The sequence below is a fragment of the Tachypleus tridentatus genome, chromosome 3 (assembly GCF_004210375.1).
Source record: "Tachypleus tridentatus isolate NWPU-2018 chromosome 3, ASM421037v1, whole genome shotgun sequence".
In the NCBI taxonomy this organism is placed as follows: domain Eukaryota; kingdom Metazoa; phylum Arthropoda; class Merostomata; order Xiphosura; family Limulidae; genus Tachypleus; species Tachypleus tridentatus.
In genome coordinates this window covers 25,027,243-25,045,204 of record NC_134827.1, presented here as the reverse complement: position 1 = coordinate 25,045,204, position 17,962 = coordinate 25,027,243, and the positions used below count along the sequence as shown (strand labels likewise).

Here is a 17,962-nt window from a genome sequence, read left to right as displayed (position 1 = left end):
TAACTTTTGTTGAATAACTTTATTCAGTCAATCTTTTCTCAACCAATTTCCTATTCTGTCATTCGTACCAGTGGGTCAGAGGTAAGTGTACGGACTTTGAAAAAAAATTAAAGTTACATTCTCCGCAGTAGACACAGCAGATAGCCCAATGTGGTTTTATTTTAAAACATACAAATATGCATATATAATGAATACTCCACTGAATTCTAATCAATAATTTCTAAATAAACTTCTTAGTTTCATTAACTAATAATTCAGTGATTATTCGTATTTATAAACAACTCGTCATTATATAAATACTAGTCTAACTTACTATGATGTACCCGAAGCTAACATCTATATTCAAATATTGAGATCATAGATGCAATGGTATGGTACCTGCTGGGGTTGGAATTGTTTCTCTTATTTAACGTTTAAATTCAGCTTTGTGCTTCAGAATAGTAGGATGAGTAGTCATTTTGTTTTTTGTAATGTTTAAAGTAATTTCTTTTTCACTCTTGCTTAGCTAAAACGTTTTTCTTTGTTCTTTCATAATTCGTAAGTTAACATATATGCTCCTTAACGTCTGAAGGTGGACTGCACAGTGAAAAAAATATCTTAAAACGTCTTGTCATTTATACCAACAAGTTGATGTTATAGTGCGATTTCTGTTTTGAGTTTTGCCATTTTTCACTTAATTTATTTCTAGGTTAAAGTTTATATCTTTGACTTTTCATTTCCACATTAAAAATTGCACAATAAAAATTGTGTAAAAATTAATGATCACACTCATACCAAATTGATAAAATTATTTATTTTGTTTATATCTTTGTTTTTATTTTATATCAAAACTACACAACTGGATATTTGCATTACATCTGCTGTTGGAAAGTGAGTATCGACTTTCGGTGCTATAACAGTGTAATCACTAAAGCTTAACATTTCACCAACTGTCCGCCACGGGATCATCAATAAGCCTGCGGATTTACACTACTAAAATCAGAGGTTCGATTACTTTTGGTGGACTCAGCAGATAGCCAGATGAGGCTTTGCTGTAAGAAACACATACACACACGCTGCACCAATTTAGATAACTATGTGGTAGTAACTAGTATATTAGAAAGTTTGTGTAAACACTATGTATGAATAACTTTACGTTTTTTAAATTTTTCATGTGGTTATTTTTGTTATTTTGTAATTTATTGTTACTGTCTGAAGTACAAGATTTATAGACGAAAGTTATGATCAATGAAAGGTCATCTGAAGAGATGAAAAGTTGCTTCCCTTGTATGTAATTGTAAAAAAAACTAAAAAATGTCCATAAAAACGGCAGAACACAAAATTTGAAACTGTAAATTTGCATGGACCCAGTAAACCTTCTCGACAAATTTGGTGAAGATCCATTAATAGGGATGAAGTAATAGTAAAAACAACACAAAACTGAAAATTTGTATGTATTTCTCCAAGGGCCCAATGAAGAACCGAGCAAAATTTGTTGAAGATATTCACACCTTGCAAAGTAGTTACCTAGACATACAACATACAGTGCTATTATATTTATATAGGTATCTTGTAATTTACAAGACATCCATTTGTTCTTTGATAATATTGTTAATATATATTTATATTAATAGGTCAATATAAGTAGATATTTTTTGCAATAAAACTAGTAAAAGCGGTCCTTGATGTGTAGTTATTAATTAAAAAAAAACCTTTTTCTTTGACCAACATTTTGTCATTGTGGCTTTATCAGAACTAGTAGTAGTAGTAAGTAGTAGTTAAAGAGGACCAATATTTATTATTCAAGCTTTCATGTACATTAGTTTATTAACTTATTGTAGTCAGTTTGTATTGTAATAATGGTTTGACATTAACACTTCAACTAAACAAAATGTACAACTACAGCAAAACACTTTTTGTTTTTCATAAACCAAACTCTGAATGTTACCTGTGTTATACTTTCTGTTTATTTTACAAATTGTAAAATACCTTATTTGTTGAATAAACATGCATTATTATTTATATTATGCTATTTTTTTACCTATTTTGTAATCTTTATACAAAATAGCTGATCCTGATAGTCTAATCCCCTAAGCCTAATTTAGCGCATTGGACATGTGCACGAGATAGCATATAGTACACGAGTACGAGAGGTTTCAATTGAAATACTCATTTGTTTTTAAGGTAAAACGCGTTGTTGTACATTTTGTAATTTTTTTTTCAGTTTTGCAAAAGAACTTTTAGTCTCTCGCCGTATATTTTTCTTGCTTTAGTAATAAAACTTATTTAGATGTTTTCAGATCACGTAGCGTCTGAGGTATAGAACTAAGATGCCACATCACGTTTCGTTATGTACAATATATTAGATAAATGCTCGTAGTCATAATGTTATACTTAACAAAATGAGTATATAACTCACGTACTGATGATATTTCAGCTTTAATTAAAGACTGATAATTCTCAGTAGTGACTTCGTCTACAGTTTATAAATTGTAATCACTTTATGCGTCGGATTAACGTAAAACTAAACTACTGTAATTTTAACTTTTGGAGAAATTGGTTAACTGTGATGTGCCTGATTTGTCAATTTTTCGTTATTGGTTAGCAGGTTTGGAGATAAGCTTTAGTGTCAGATTTATTTATAACTACAGATAGTGCATAAGTTATGTCACTAAACTGCTTCTGGGATTAGTTTAGATACATCTGTCATGGAATTAATATTGACATTATGATGATACAGTAGCAGGTGTCGATTGTTAAATATAGAAGTCCTACAAAGTGAATTTTGTAGTATATGGAAGTTGTATTTAATGACTGAATGGTCTTTAACCTTACTTTTCAGTTTCCTTATAAATGTGAAAGATGGTGTCACTTTTAATAATTTATTTGGTCATTGTTTTGTGTGAATAATTAGAATGTTATTTTATAGAAGAGAACACATTTGATCATTGGGGCAATGGATATCTGAAATAACAGTACAGTAAATGACATTTTTACCACTTTGTCAAATGAAATACTGGTGTAAATATGAGATAAACCTTGCAGTAAAAGTTTTAGGTAGCAGAAAGTGTTGAAGGAAAAATCACATTGGTCTGTGATGGTTTTATCGTCTTGAAATTTTTGTGTTATGTGGTAATATCTGTATGTTGAATGATATATACAAAAATGATATCCGTATTTCTCCATTACATACAGATTTTTCATGAACTGCCATGTGTACTTTAACATAAGTGAATCATTTTCTTTGAAGTCAGGTCACATTTTGTTGTGCTTAAAATACTTAAAACCACTCTGTATAGATTTCTTTAGATCAATTACAACATGAGACTCTTATCAAATCAATCGTTCTAGAACCTCAACATAAGAAATGTAATGATAAAAAATGTTCGTTCTGGTAAACAAAATAATAATTTGATCAAAGTAAGTTTTTTAAATTCCCTATTTGTAAAACATCCTTATGCAATAGAAAAATTAATATTGTTTTCACATTTGTATAGTTGTTTTAGAAAGGTTCATTATTTAAACAAAACAAGTTTTATGATTCACAGGTCTGTGTAATTAAGTAATGAATCAAAGAGATATCTGATGACTTGTACATTTGTGATTCAGTGATGGAACATAGAATTCTACGAAGCTTCCATAATATATAAAAATAATATAAGTTATAGTTATCTAGTAAAGTGAGGGCATATGCATCAAGTACAAAATGTGATTTCTTAAATTGCTGTCATAACTGTGAAAAGATGTAAAGTCAGGCCAAATCCTATGATTTTTAGATGAAAGTAAATATGTAACAGTTATGTACTAAATAAAAATTGAAATGTCTTTTCTGAATAAAGAAAAACACTGCTTTATTTATAGCTAGAACAAAGTTACAAGTATTTGGAAAACATTATGTAAGTATAACATTATATAGTATCAAAGATATTTCAGGATAATTACAATAATAACATAAAGTATGTTGGGTATTAACTGTTATAATGGTATTTGTGCTTTAAGTATCATACTTACATACGATATATAACTTACACTTTTAGCTTTGTAATTATCATTATATATATTGTACATAAATGAGTTATTGTGCTTATAGCTGCTTATTGTTTGTCATATAAACTATTAATGTTTTCTACTTGCTTGTATTGGTAAATTTTGTACAGTTTTTATCATCTGTCAGTTTGTATCTACTTTAGAAATAGTCTTCAGAGGCTTTTATATACGTAACAATGGCAGAAAATGAGGAACATCATAAAGGTCATCGTGCTCGACACAGTGGACGCAAAGCTGAGAAGAAGAAAAGAAAAAAAGAAGTTGAAGATGGGTTGTCAGCTAAACAAAGAAATCCTAAAGCTTTCGCGATCCAATCAGCAGAAAAAGCAGCACGACAATTTCGCAGGTCAGCATGAACATACATCAAGAAAACTCAAAGTATTTCCATGGTGATGCAACTATATGAAACGCTTTTATTTTTTAAATAATTTATTTCAACTAAAAGACAAGTATAGTTGTTACTAATTCACCTGAGTTTTACATCACTCATTACTTAAAAGTATCAGTTGAATTTTGTTCCATTACCTTGTAATTTATAATAGGTCTAACTTCAATTTTAATGTTAACTAAAAACATAACCATGGTATTTGCAGATTTCTAATTTCTTTGTTTATGTATGAGTAACTGTCTGTGATAGTGAGTGACTTGTTGTTTGCCATAAAAATTCGTACGTTCTAGTTGAAAGAGTATAGAGTGAAGGCAGTTAGTATTTTGTAAACTTTAGTTGACGTGCTTAAAAAAAAGTCGATGAAGCATTACCTATGTTTTGTAAATAAACAATACAGGAAACTTAAAAACATTTGAGAGTAAGGGGCTGTTTGAGGGTGGTTCATAAGGCTTATTTTCAAGCTTTTGTTATGATTTTAAAATCATTTTTTGAAATTAAAAAAACAACAACATATTTATATGTTATAACCCTAAATGTAGGAAAAAAAACACTATTCTGTGTAAACAATGAAGTTGAGCCAAAGAAAAATTCCACAAATATGATTTTGGGAGTGAATGTGTTAAAAAAAACACTTCAGTAACATAAAACATTTAAAACTGTTGAGGTTTTTTAGGCCTACTAAAAGTGATGAAAATTAGACTTGACTTAGTCACAGAAGTAAAGAACTGATAAGAGAAATGCATGAAAAAATATCTGATAAGCATTATTTTGATGTTTATATCAGTGATGACAATTTCAATTATTGTGAGATTCAATAAGAAACTTCTCACTTTAGGACCATGGACATTCAGACAAAAAAACATCATATCCCTCTTGTTGACCGGACACCTCTAGAACCACCACCAGTTATTGTGGCTGTTGTTGGACCTCCTAAAGTTGGGAAATCTACATTAATTCATTGTTTGATAAAAAATTACACTCGCCAGGCTATGTCTTCTCTTAAAGGCCCGGTTACAATTGTGTCTGGTAAGATTTCAATCTTTATAACATATCAAGATGAGTATAATTTTTAAAGATAAATGCACATCTTTGACTGTCTTACTTATTATACAACTGAGTGATAAGTATTTGGTCATGAAATTGATAATCCATGGGATGAATGTTACGTATAAGAGTACAGTAAGAGTACCAATCCGAAACAATTCCATATTTAGTGTATGGTATTATTATTATTATTCCTAAAACAACGACTTTATTATTATTGTAGAATGGCAACATATGGAATAATAACATTGAAACCCTACATTTCTGTGTCATCAATATTTACTCTAGAAATGTAACATATTCTTGCTAAACATCTTAGCTTGTTTATAGCTGACAACAGCCCTTGATTAATAACCTTAATGAAAAATTATGTGGTGGTCTTTAGCCCAAGAAAGCTTCTGATTGCCTTGTGGTATTTTTAAGTTTAATGATCCAGGTTTTGAGGTTATCCTTGACAGTTGATACGTTTTCTGAGGGTTTTTTTTTGTTGAAGTTAATAAAATAAAATACATAAAAGTTTTTGTAACATTAAATGTACCCTTAACACTACGTTTGTAAAATTAAATGCCTACATCAAATGTTACTGTTTGGAAAACTTCATTTCTGTATTATGTTATTTTATACTAATGATTTATCAACATAAAAGTACAATACTGTGTTATATAAAAACTGTTGTTTTACTAGAATTTTATGTATAAATTCACCTGAACGTAAAAGTAAAACATTTCTTGTTACTTTGAAGAAAAAAAAGATTGTTAGCATAAGTCTGCAATGAATTTTTCATGTAATATTAACATTTTATGTATAGTTTGGTGACCTGTTTTTATTTTTAGTTGCCATACACTACAGGTTTAACTTGTCTTTGTAAGCTAATATATATTTATTACAGTTGTTTGTATTTTCAGGTAAGAAAAGAAGACTCACACTCATCGAATGCAATAATGATATCAGTGCCATGGTTGACACAGCAAAAGTTGCAGATTTAGTAAGTGTTGCTTACAGTTTTTCTTTTAAGACGTTGTGAATTTCAGTGTAATGAAAAATGTATCCTTTTGAATATTGAATAACTTAAATAGCTTCACTTTTTCAATACATTCCCCTTTTTTGTGGTCTGGCATGGCCAGGTGGTTATGGCTCTCAACTTGTAATCTGAGGGTCATGGGTTTGAACTTCCGTCATACCAAATATGCTCGCCCTTTCAGCTGCAGAGGGATTATAATGCTACGGTCAATCCAACTGTTCATTGGTAAAAGAGTAGCCCAAGAGTTGGCAGTGGGCAGTCTTGACTAGTTGCTTTCCCTCTAGCCTTACACTGCTAAATTAGGGACGGCTAGCACAGACAGCTCTCGTGTAGCTTTGTGAGAAATTAAAACAAACCAAACCCTTTTTAGTTTTTAAATGTTTTTAAAAGAAGGTAGACTCTTTTGTGTGGTAGTTAATATGAAGATAAAATTTAAAGGATTGTATTCAAATACTCCAAAGGTTTGTTAAGTTTTTTTCTTTATTTATTACAAAAATGTTAGAAAATTAAATTATTTTTGTCATCTAAATGTATACATTTTGTGAATTGTTCTTCATCTACAAAATATGGATTTTAGTGTCGAAAAGATGATATAGAGGGCTAATGTGTTCTATGATTTGCTACTTTTGTTTCAGTTGAATGTAAGACTATACATCAAAACAATGTCTAATTGTTCTTGCTATTTTTAATTTTTGTTTTAATTAATGGTAATCAGACTTCTAAAATATGTATTAATCACAAGACTTTGTATCTCTGAAATTATACTAAGAAGAACATTTTCATTTAAATGGTATAATACATAAATACATATTTGGGGATTCATAAAAATGGTTTTCATATCATAAACATAGTTTAAAATGAATTATCAAAAATCTGATTGTTCAGATGAAAAATAACTAAAACAAAATTTTTTTGTATTCAAGTTAGATTAAAACTTTTAGTTATTACTCACACATTGTACAACATGGCCTTAATACTGGTAAAAAGGCCTCATCAGTGGTGAATATGGCTGGTCTAGCATGGTTAGTATATTCTCCCCTGCTTCACTCATGAATTCTTATTGTTAATGTAATGTTGTCCCATTGATGCTAGAACAGGAAGATATGTTTTCTGGTATCTCAATTCTTATGAGTGACAGTAAAGTTAATTTAAACAAGCACAATAATATAATTTTTCAGTTTTATAAGTATCATCATATATATAACTGAGCTAGTTTTTAATCATAACATGAAATCACTCAGACTAGTGACAAAACAGACTTATTTTCAGGAACAAATCTTTAGTAAAAAATATTTCATTGCAAAATCAATTTTTTGTATTCAAAATACTTGTAATCTTTATTAAATGTCTACCAAATTTTCTGAAGATACACATGCTGTATCAGAAGTTATAGTGCAAATACTTAATGTGTGTAAATGTGTAGATGAACTTGCGTTGTTTTTCCCAGCCCATTGCGAAAGAGTTAACAACAGCCTTTGGCTTACTTTTGCATCCAGCATCTACAGTCTAATTAACTAGTCTTCCTCCAACTCACATCAATGTTCATTTCTTAGCTAAACTTCAGTGTGTAACTTATCAAAAGTCTTTGGAAAACCTGAGAACTCTTAACTCCACAATTTTTCCATCCTCTAGATAACAAGAAATACATTTGAAAACATTTAGTGATTAGTAAGCCAATACTTCCATTTGGTCAATCCATGTTGGTATTCTTTCATGAAATCATATTTCACTAGTTAATTTTGTTGTTTTTTTGGTTCTATAAATAAATCTTTGATCCTATCTTGCAACTTAAACTTGTAATATTTATCTGTGATTTCCTTCTGTATATCAGTAGTAATAAGCTGATTAAGTTTGATGTATCATGTTTTTTTTTAGAACTTTTCTGTTGTGAATTGAAAATATTTTACCATTTGACTCGTATCGCCTGAAGAGTTTTCACTCATTATTTCAATTCACTAATGGTAAATTTTGTCTCATGTTTTCAAAACTGTCTCTTTTAAAATAAGGGACTATAATTAATTTATCTCGATGTTTACCAAAGCATTAAACCCTGTTAAATTGCAACAATCACTTTTCCCCAAATGTTCCTCCCACTTTAACTTTTTAAACTACATTATTGTTAGGAGTTAATAGCGAATTTTAAAATAGCATCTCTTTTGGTTGGCTCTTTAGGGTGGAAAGCCATTGTACATCATTTCAAGCAACCTCTCTACCCCAGTACTCGGCTTCATACGGTCTCACTTTGTGTGCATGTAAAGTTGAAAAACAAAACATGATTAGTGCATTAGTATCCTCATTAGTAACAGTCCTGTACTCATTATAAATTTATCATTGATATCACTTGTATGATCAGCTAGCCTCTTACAAATGCTGTACAAAATCTTTCTGTTCTCGAAACTCCTGATCATGACCCATAAAAATTGAACCATAAGGTTTCAATTTTTTGTTTTCAGTTACAATCCAAAGGAAATACTTTTAAAAAGCCTGTCAGTATTAAATAACTTGTGACCTGTATTTCAAGACACTATCGTTTTTATCATAGTCTCTTATTTCATCTTGAGCCCTGATCTAATTCATTTTACTCCTAATATTCATAATATTAGTATAATAGCAACTACATTTACTCTGAGTTTAATAAAATTTTTATATTTAAATCTGATAGACTTATATTTAAAACTATTATTAAACTTGTGCTCTAAGTGTTCTTTTTTCTAGCTTATTTTGCCTTAGCTATTGTATGAAAGTTTATTTTTTGCCTTAGCTGTTGTATGTGTTCTTTTTGTATGAAAGTTTATTTTTTGCCTTAGCTGTTGTATGAAAGTTTATTTTTTGCCTTAGCTGTTGTATGAAAGTTTATTTTTTGCCTTAGCTGTTGTATGAAAGTTTATTTTTTGCCTTAGCTGTTGTATGAAAGTTTATTCCCTGTTTCCAGAACCCTTCACCACTACTGAACTTTAATTGAGCTATGTTTAATAAAGCTTGTTAGAGCTTCCCCAAAAATATCTGGTTTAATCATCTTTCTCTTGAAAACCATTTCTTTCACATTCAACCAGCCTGTTAAAGTATGATCATTAGTGGATGTTATTAACCAGTGTCCGTCTCTCTGGTTAGCATTTAAAATTTATGTATGGTTACTTCTGAACAATAGGGTCTTACGCATGGCACTGAGCCCACATGGTTCATAAATTTAGAAATACAAAAATACCAGATTAAGTTGTGTGTATGTTTTCTCTTTATATTAGGTTCTGTTACTAGTGGATGCCAGTTTTGGATTTGAAATGGAGACTTTTGAATTTCTTAACATATGCCAGGTGCATGGTTTCCCTCGAGTAATGGGTGTGCTTACACATTTGGACTTATTTCGTAATAAAAAAACTTTACAGAAAACCAAGAAACAAATGAAACATCGATTCTGGACAGAAATCTATCCAGTATGTTCTTTTTATCATGTTTGTCGAGTATTCACAAGTTTTTCATTAAGTATTTTTTTTACTTCTACTTCATATTTACATTGTTCAAGTCTGTGCATACGTTTGTTTTGTCTGTTTTTGAACTCTTCCTTTTGAGAGTATTAGTTTCTGAAAAGAAGTGCTTGTGAGTTAATTTGAAAACTAATTACTGTAAATCTTCCCATTACAATAAAAGTAAGGCTTTAAATATGTTTACTTATCTAAGTGAAAATTTGAAGTTAGGTTTATGTGTTTTTTTTTTTACTTTTCGGCAGAATTTGACTAAATTATGTGCATGTGATACAATCTTAAAATAAGTATGAAACATAATTCAAATATTTAAATTTAAATTGTGATTAAAAGACAAAACTTTAAACTCATAAATAATGTTTTTCACTCATTTGAGGGTTTATTTAATGTAAGCTTTCATCTCAAGTTTTAAAATTGTGATAGGTCTTGCAACAGTGATGTTACTTCATGTAGTAATTTGTCCTGTTGAGGAAGGCATTATTTATATGTTTTATATTAAATTTTTGATGATATTTTTCTTTTTCTTTTGTTTTTCAGGGTGCTAAACTTTTTTATCTTTCTGGTATGATACGAGGAGAATACCTAAAGACCGAGATTCACAATTTAGGACGATTTATCTCTGTTATGAAGTTTCGACCCTTACAGTGGAGAACAACACATCCTCATGTTCTTGTAGATAGGTAAATAGTTAGAAAGTGACTATTTCTATAAGGTTTGTGTGTTGGTTTCAGATGTGTTTTTTGAAAAAAACATTCATATAGTCACAAAAAGTACAGAAAGAATGAATGGCAAGCGGTGAACAAACTGCATATCTCTGATGGTTAGCTCATCAGATTGGATTTCCAGAATTCTTTGGTTTGAGGTGTGGTGCTACCAAATATATTTTGTACTTTTAATTGTAGATGTGTTATAAGAATGACAGCAATTTCACTTTTCAGGTAGAGGAAGGTTCTTCAGGTGATAGGCACTGCTGAGTAGTAATTGCTTTGTTTTTGGCTTGGTGGGGGGTAGCTATATTTAAGCTATAAGAATTTTTAATTTGACTACTTAACCCATTTTTAAGTAAGTTGTTGTTCCAGTGAACAATCAAATACATTTGAAGGAGGTAAAATATCTCCATTTATTCAATGCTGTTAGTGTGTATGAAACCTTCAAAGCACAATGTACAATACATATATAACTAGTATCGAATTTAAGTTTGATCTAGAATTTGTAAGAAAAGCTATGACCCATAAACTTTCTGTAAGATGAATATTAAACGAACATGAAGCTCGTGTAATTAATGAATAATTAATGTGACAAGTCAAGTAAAAGTGCCCATCCCCAGTGACGGGAAAAGTTTAAATCAATGTATCAATTTGTATTTTTTCACGAATGTTAAAAAAGTTATTTAAGTTGCACTCTTGGTTTCACTTGGAATCAACACTCTGAGCTATTTATACTGCCTACTGTAAAAAGTAATTGTTGAGCAGTTTGATCATGCTAAGAGCCACTCAATGACAGCACACAGTAAATCTACATTTTATTATTTATTAAATGCAGGTGATAGTCTGATTGATTCTTGACAAGTTAGTGTAAAAATCCTGCTTGTGTAATAAAATTTGGCAACAACATTATTCGTATCTGTTCTCCCTTCATTTCTAAAACGAATGTTGAGCTTTGCTCACGTGTGCCACCTTTCAAATGCTGTGCAAGAAATGACTGTCATAAGAGGGAGACAGACGAATAATGGTCGGATAGATACTATCAACAGAATTACTTATAGGTAGAACTGACCCTTCTGTTTAACTATATTTCATATTGATTTTATTGATTGCTTATAATTATGTTTGGAATTGAACATTTTTATTGTTAGATTACATAATATATTTATGAATTGTTGAGTGTTCAGTGAGTGAAGTATTTCATTGTTGTATTATAATTTGTGAAAGTTTAATGAAAGAATGCACATTCTGTTCTCAGTCAGTTAAACTGTTACATTAATTTTAGTTTTAGATTTGCTGATAGTTATTTCTATCTGTACTATATTTTAATTATTTATATAGATTTGATTTTTCGTTTTCCACAATCAGCTTGTTTATCACAGTCTCTATTGTTTACAAAATTTATAATGACAAGCTTAATCACAGAAATAGGAGGTAACATTCTCATTGTTTTCTTTATTTGTGAAACTTTAATATTTTTTTTTTATTTTTGATGTGATTTAGATAATTTTTTTGTTATAAATGCCTGTATTTGGTCAAACAGTTGCAAACAATTGTTAAAGTATGATTTCCTAGTGTTCTCGCACCAGATTTGGTGGTCACACAGCAATGATAGAGACACAGAGCAATGAAAATTTTATGGACAAGAGTGGCATACTAGTTAGTATGCTGTGCAAGGTTTGTGTTATATATCTCTGTATTTTCAGTTGTGAGGCCATTGGCTGTTGTAACTGGCAGTAAATCCAACTATGTAGTTAAGAATAGCTTCATTATTAGAGCATGCTGTTGATTGGTTGCTTTCCCACTGATCAGAAGTTATAAATTTGGAATGGTCTATGAGGGGTCTGTAATACAACCATTTATTCCATGTGTTGCATAAGATGCTTGTTTAGGTTGAAAAACAAAAATACAAGTTTTTAGTAATAGTTTGCTGTTTGATACATTTGCAAAAGTGATGTATTAATAACAAACTGATTGTTCTTAACAAGTGTATCATTTTAACATTATGAAAAAATCCAACAATTCAAGATTTAAGTACAGCTTTTAGTTTTTAATCTCAAATGAGATTTTCATAGTTTTCAGTTCATTATTTATTCAAATGTAAATATATCTGTAGTTATTGATGGAGTGCAGATGGGGACCATACTAACTTTATAAATACATTTGTTTAACTATTTGTAAACCACATTACTTGTATGTCCAGGACTTTTTGGTTAATGAGCCTCTAAATATCACATGGAATTTATAAAACAATAAAATTACCATCAATTTTACAATTAAACCTACTAATTTGTTCCAGTGCCCCTATGTATTTTTCTCACTTTTTTAGCCTTTTTTTTTTACATTGAGTGTTTAATAACCAGAACATAAAGCAATTTGGTATGATGCAATATGTGAACCTTCTGAGTAATTAACAGTTTCAAAAGAAGATGGTAATTTGAAGGTTAAAATTATTATTTTTAATTAATTATATTATTATTATTTATTTTGCCTGAAAACGGATAGTAATCTATAGTAAAAGACCTTTGTGATAGGATATGCTCTGCAAACTTATATCTTTTTATAAAATGCAAAAGTTCCTGAAGCATTTTGAATGTTATTTTTTTTTCAAATTTGGTTATGTCTATTAATCATTCAAGATATAAAGTAATATTTGTGAGTTTAAAGCTAGAGTGATAACCATTTCAGAATGGAAGACTTGACAGAACCAGATGAATGTCGAAAGAACCCAAAGTGCGATAGAACAGTTTGTCTTTATGGCTACACAAGGGGTGCTCCATTAAAAAACAATTCAGCTGTTCATATCCCAGGTTATATTGACTGTTTGAACTTTCTTTTTATAAGATATATTTTTTTAAATTTTTGATTAATGTCTTGCTCCTTTTGTTCATTTGCCTTCATTATTTCCTTGGCATCCTTTATGGATGTTTAATATTTTTTGCCATTCTTTGTGGTTCTTTCATGTTTTTTTTCTATCATTGTAGGCTAAATCAATCTTATTTGTTTTATTTTGTTATTCAATGCTTTAGAAATTGGTAAATTTCTGTAATTTATTTCAAAACATGAAAGTTTAGATACAAGTCTTCTGCTGTTAAAATTTCTCATAGTTCAGTTAATAAACTTTTATTACATAGTTAGATGTACTGTGATAAAAAATGTGTAGTGGCTGAAAGTTTTGTTATGAGTATTTTTTTCAAAGCTTTCATTTGAAACACTGAATGCAAAGCATGATTGTATGAAAACTGACAATGATCATGTTGTGAATGTTTTTGTAGTAACTTTTATGTTTTTGAAGTAAAACTTGGTTTAAAAAAATGGCTTGCTGCAGAATCCCAGTAAACAATTTTAAGTGAGAGTAGAAGTAAAACAAGATGTCTTAAACGTGAAATTCTGTATATATTTTTTTTTGAAGCATTCATAACTTCTTTAGAGTTGACATCTGTCATAGAACATGGTACTTAAACTTGTGATTGTTGGATGTACACAAAGCTTAGATTACAATAAAGGTGTAATATAGTTGTATAAAAACGAAGAAGTAAAAGTTATTTTTCAGGATGTGGAGATTTTTCACTGAAAGATGTCACTTTTCTACCTGACCCTTGTCCACTCCCAGACAAAGAAAAACGTCGTTCACTTAACGAAAAAGAAAGGCTTGTATATGCTCCCATGAGTGGAGTTGGAGGGATCGTGTATGATAAAGATGCTGTGTATATTGATTTGAAGGGAAGTCATTCCCACCTTCAGAGTCATGAGGTACTTTTTATTCTGTATTAGAATTGGTGCATGTAGAGAAACATTTTTTGAGGTTCTATAGTAGCACGAGTTTCTGAATCTCTGTGATTGTTAATTCCACAGTGTTCAAAATTTCCATCTAATGAAAATCAAATCTTGTATTAAGGTGACAGTCTTTTAGATTAAGAAAGTTCTGAATATTTTTAATAAAATGAAATGGAATTGTGATCTTATTGTTTTCATAAAAAAATGTTTCAGTTGGTAATAGTGAAAAGATGACTAGTCACTGTATCATATCTTTTGCTATATTTGGCAAAATAACTATTTTATGTTGATAATAATACAAAATGCATAGTTTTTTTTATAGTTATATAAAATTTCAAAACACTTTAACATCAATGTAGAAATTTAGAGCAAGTGAAATAAATCTATTGATACCATACTATTGATGTATTTTATGATTATTGTATGAAAAATTAAGTTTTTCATGTGCATTGTAGGTTGTCATAAGCTTTAATAAACTTCATGTCTTACAAAGAGCAATTTATACAAATATTACCAAACTATTTATTTCTGGAAAAGTTGCTTCATTGTGGGACTTTTAAAACTTGTATTTCCATGAGTGTCCCGTATTTAGCATGCTTGAGTGAGTTTTCACGTTTTGTTTGTGCATTTAGTTTCATGTATTTAGCAACTCTTGTATCTGTGTGTTTTTAACATTTCTGTTCTCTAAACAGCATGATATTTTATACAATATTAATTATTAATAAACTGTTAGTTATAAAACTTCTTTTCATGATTTTAAATATTACATTATCCAGTATGATTTTTGTTATATCTCGCATTAAAATATTTATATTTTAACATTTATTAGAATCTCAAAACCATGCAGCACTCTCTTTAGAAACATGTTACAAATACTCCAAGCAAATAAAGGTTATATGATACATCATATAACTTTACACTTGTGATAACTTAAGTTTAGTAAAGGAGACTTCTAATCTCTTCAACTCACCATTGTTTTAACTTGGGTGTTTCTACAGGACACTAATCAGCCTGAAGAAGAACTTGTGGCATCATTGATTCAAACACAACAAACTATTGATTCAAAGATGGCTGCCAGCCAGTTTACGTTATTTAGTGAGTCAAAGCCATTAACTGCAGACGAGTTATCAAGGTAAGTACCAAAATTAGACAGGTTATATCTGATGTAGTTTTTCCAAGACACAATGCTAAACAAGTTTATTCTGGTGTGGTTCTTCCAAGACACAAAGTAAAGCAAGTTATAGCTTGTGTGGTGCTCTCTTTCTATGGTCTACCACTTATTCAACATAGTGTGGTTGTCCCCAGGTTGCTATAATCCAAAGTACAAGTTATAGATTCATCTTCTGAACGTGTGAACTCAATATGTAATGTAATAAGTAATATATTTATTCACTTATCATTATACATGTTTTCATGCTCCCATACCATTTTGATGTTTGCTAATTGATTAACTGAAGGTTATTTTAGTCAGTTGCATTTGACGAATCTATTAGTACAGTGTCAAAAAGAGAAAGGTTGGCATCCATCTAGCCTGCAGCTCAAGACTAACAATAGTCTCTTAATAGCTTTTCCATGATAAAGACAGGGCAAATAACCCCATTCCAAAATAAAAAAAACAACAAAAACAAACAAATGCCAAACAGACAAACATTAAAATAGTATGAAATTAGGAAAGAAAATATTTCTCAATTACTTGGATAGTTGAAGTAATCAGGATTCTAATTTTAGTTACCTTGACAGTTGATTGAAATGTTCAACTGACTGTTGGAAGAACCAAAACATGGTAATAATAAGAAACCTAAATTAGTCAGTTTATTTACATGTCACTAATCAGTATAAATTTGTTAACTTTCTTATATTAATGGTCAGATACAGCATATTGTTTAAATTTTGTCTAATTTTATAATTTGTCTCTCTGTGTTCTAATATATTGAAATTTTGTATATAGCGTGTTATAACTTTATTCTCACAGTGTAGCACTTCCTTTGGAAGAGCCAATCGAAGATGTCCAAACTGACAGAGTGCGTAGACAAGTAGTGTTTGAAGATAATCTTGTTACTTCAGAAGATATGTTAATTATGGAAGAAAATAATCAAAATGTAGATAAAAATGATGAAGTTAGTGATGTTGATGATGAAGAAAGTGATGACTATGAATCTGAAATTGAAGATGATGAACAGTGTCAAGAAGTTGATGCAACTGTGGAACCTGATAGTAAAAGACTGAAAACTGTGAGTTATTTGTTAGCTGTTCAAATTTTTAAGCCATTCTAATTTTAAAAATAATATACTCTACAGTTTGCACCTTTTTATTTATAAGTAGAAGGGGATAGTAATTTTATCACTATAGGAAGTAATGTATTTTATATGTAGTAGGAATAGACATTTGAGTTATTTGATTGCTAAAAATTAGCACCAACGCTTTTTTCTCAAATATATGGTAGACTGACAAGAGTTTCTTTTTGAAAATATAGCAGTGAATAGTACTGTAGTTTTTAATTTGCCCCCTCAGTGTGGATTCCTGTATGTAGTTAGGGGACCTCTTCGGGGATGTTCTGTATTTTCAGTTTACCTCTTCTGGGATCTGATCATCCACCCAAGTGTATACCGTGCATGATGACCCATCAAGGGTAGGATCCTGGTGGTTCAGGAGTCCAATTCCAACATGCCACTTTGGTCTTGAATTCCTGTAGATGGGTATATTTGGGGTGTCTCCCCCTAATGTCAGTCAACTGGTCCTGTTGGGTTAAAAGAGTCAACTGAGTGTCGGTGCTGAATGTTCTCAATGCAGTGTAGTGCTTGCATGGTGGGTGGTGGTATCAGTGGGCTCTGAATCTTCCTCTTTTTTTATTATGGATTCTCCAATCTTTGAAAAAAAAGGCTAACTAGTAAACAACCAGGCATAGATGACTCTGTCATGAAATTATCACCACAAACGGAAACTATTTCACAATTTTTACCTCTTCATGTTTCACCAGACAAATTGTTGGGGCTAATGCTTCCCTTTTCATCCAAAAGAGATTTGAGGGGCTTGCTATAGACAGACAGAAAGTTGCACTGTCAATACATTTTAGTGGAAACATCTACACCTTTCCAGGTCAAAGATCATTGGGAATATATTCAGCGGTTACTCCCCATTTTACTTTGAATTTATCCTGAGGAGTTATCATTGAGAGGGATTTAAAGAACATTCCTGAGTCATAGATCCTCACTGGTTTTTTGAGCCATAGTTTTTCTGTTGTTTACCATATCTTTACTCATAAGGATGGAATTATGATGCTGACTGATATCTTAATTTTGACATTTACATCACCATATCCATCTGCCTCTGTCAAGACAGGTTACCTGAACTGTAAGGTGCAGCCATACATTCCTAACCCTCTCAGATGATTACAGTGTCAGCAGTTCAGAAATTTGAAAGCATATAGTTATGGTTCTTTGATGTGTGCTCATTGTGGTGACAAAGACCATGATACCTGTGAGTGTCAAACAGATTCTCATTGTGTCAGTTGTGTTGGTTCACA

At 30.5% G+C, this 17,962-nt stretch overlaps 1 protein-coding gene across 4 annotated transcripts in view; it reads left to right on the top strand.

Moving 5' to 3' along the window:
- Positions 1-1,658: 1,658 nt before the first annotated feature.
- LOC143246555 (ribosome biogenesis protein BMS1 homolog) overlaps positions 1,659-17,962 on the top strand; it is a 52,883-nt gene continuing 36,579 nt past the window's right edge. The window contains exons 1-11 of one of the 4 annotated variants that reach the window (XM_076493452.1): positions 2,083-2,163; positions 3,841-3,875; positions 4,170-4,372; positions 5,250-5,440; positions 6,364-6,443; positions 9,722-9,910; positions 10,496-10,638; positions 13,351-13,472; positions 14,216-14,415; positions 15,438-15,571; positions 16,412-16,670. In XM_076493452.1, coding sequence (XP_076349567.1) covers positions 4,203-4,372; positions 5,250-5,440; positions 6,364-6,443; positions 9,722-9,910; positions 10,496-10,638; positions 13,351-13,472; positions 14,216-14,415; positions 15,438-15,571; positions 16,412-16,670 — 1,488 coding nt within the window. In that variant the 5' untranslated portion in view covers positions 2,083-2,163; positions 3,841-3,875; positions 4,170-4,202. Of the gene's footprint in view, positions 1,747-2,045; positions 2,164-3,840; positions 3,876-4,153; positions 4,373-5,249; positions 5,441-6,363; positions 6,444-9,721; positions 9,911-10,495; positions 10,639-13,350; positions 13,473-14,215; positions 14,416-15,437; positions 15,572-16,411; positions 16,671-17,962 lie in introns of those variants that run through there. The other 3 variants (XM_076493454.1, XM_076493451.1, XM_076493455.1) reach the window with 3 other exon arrangements.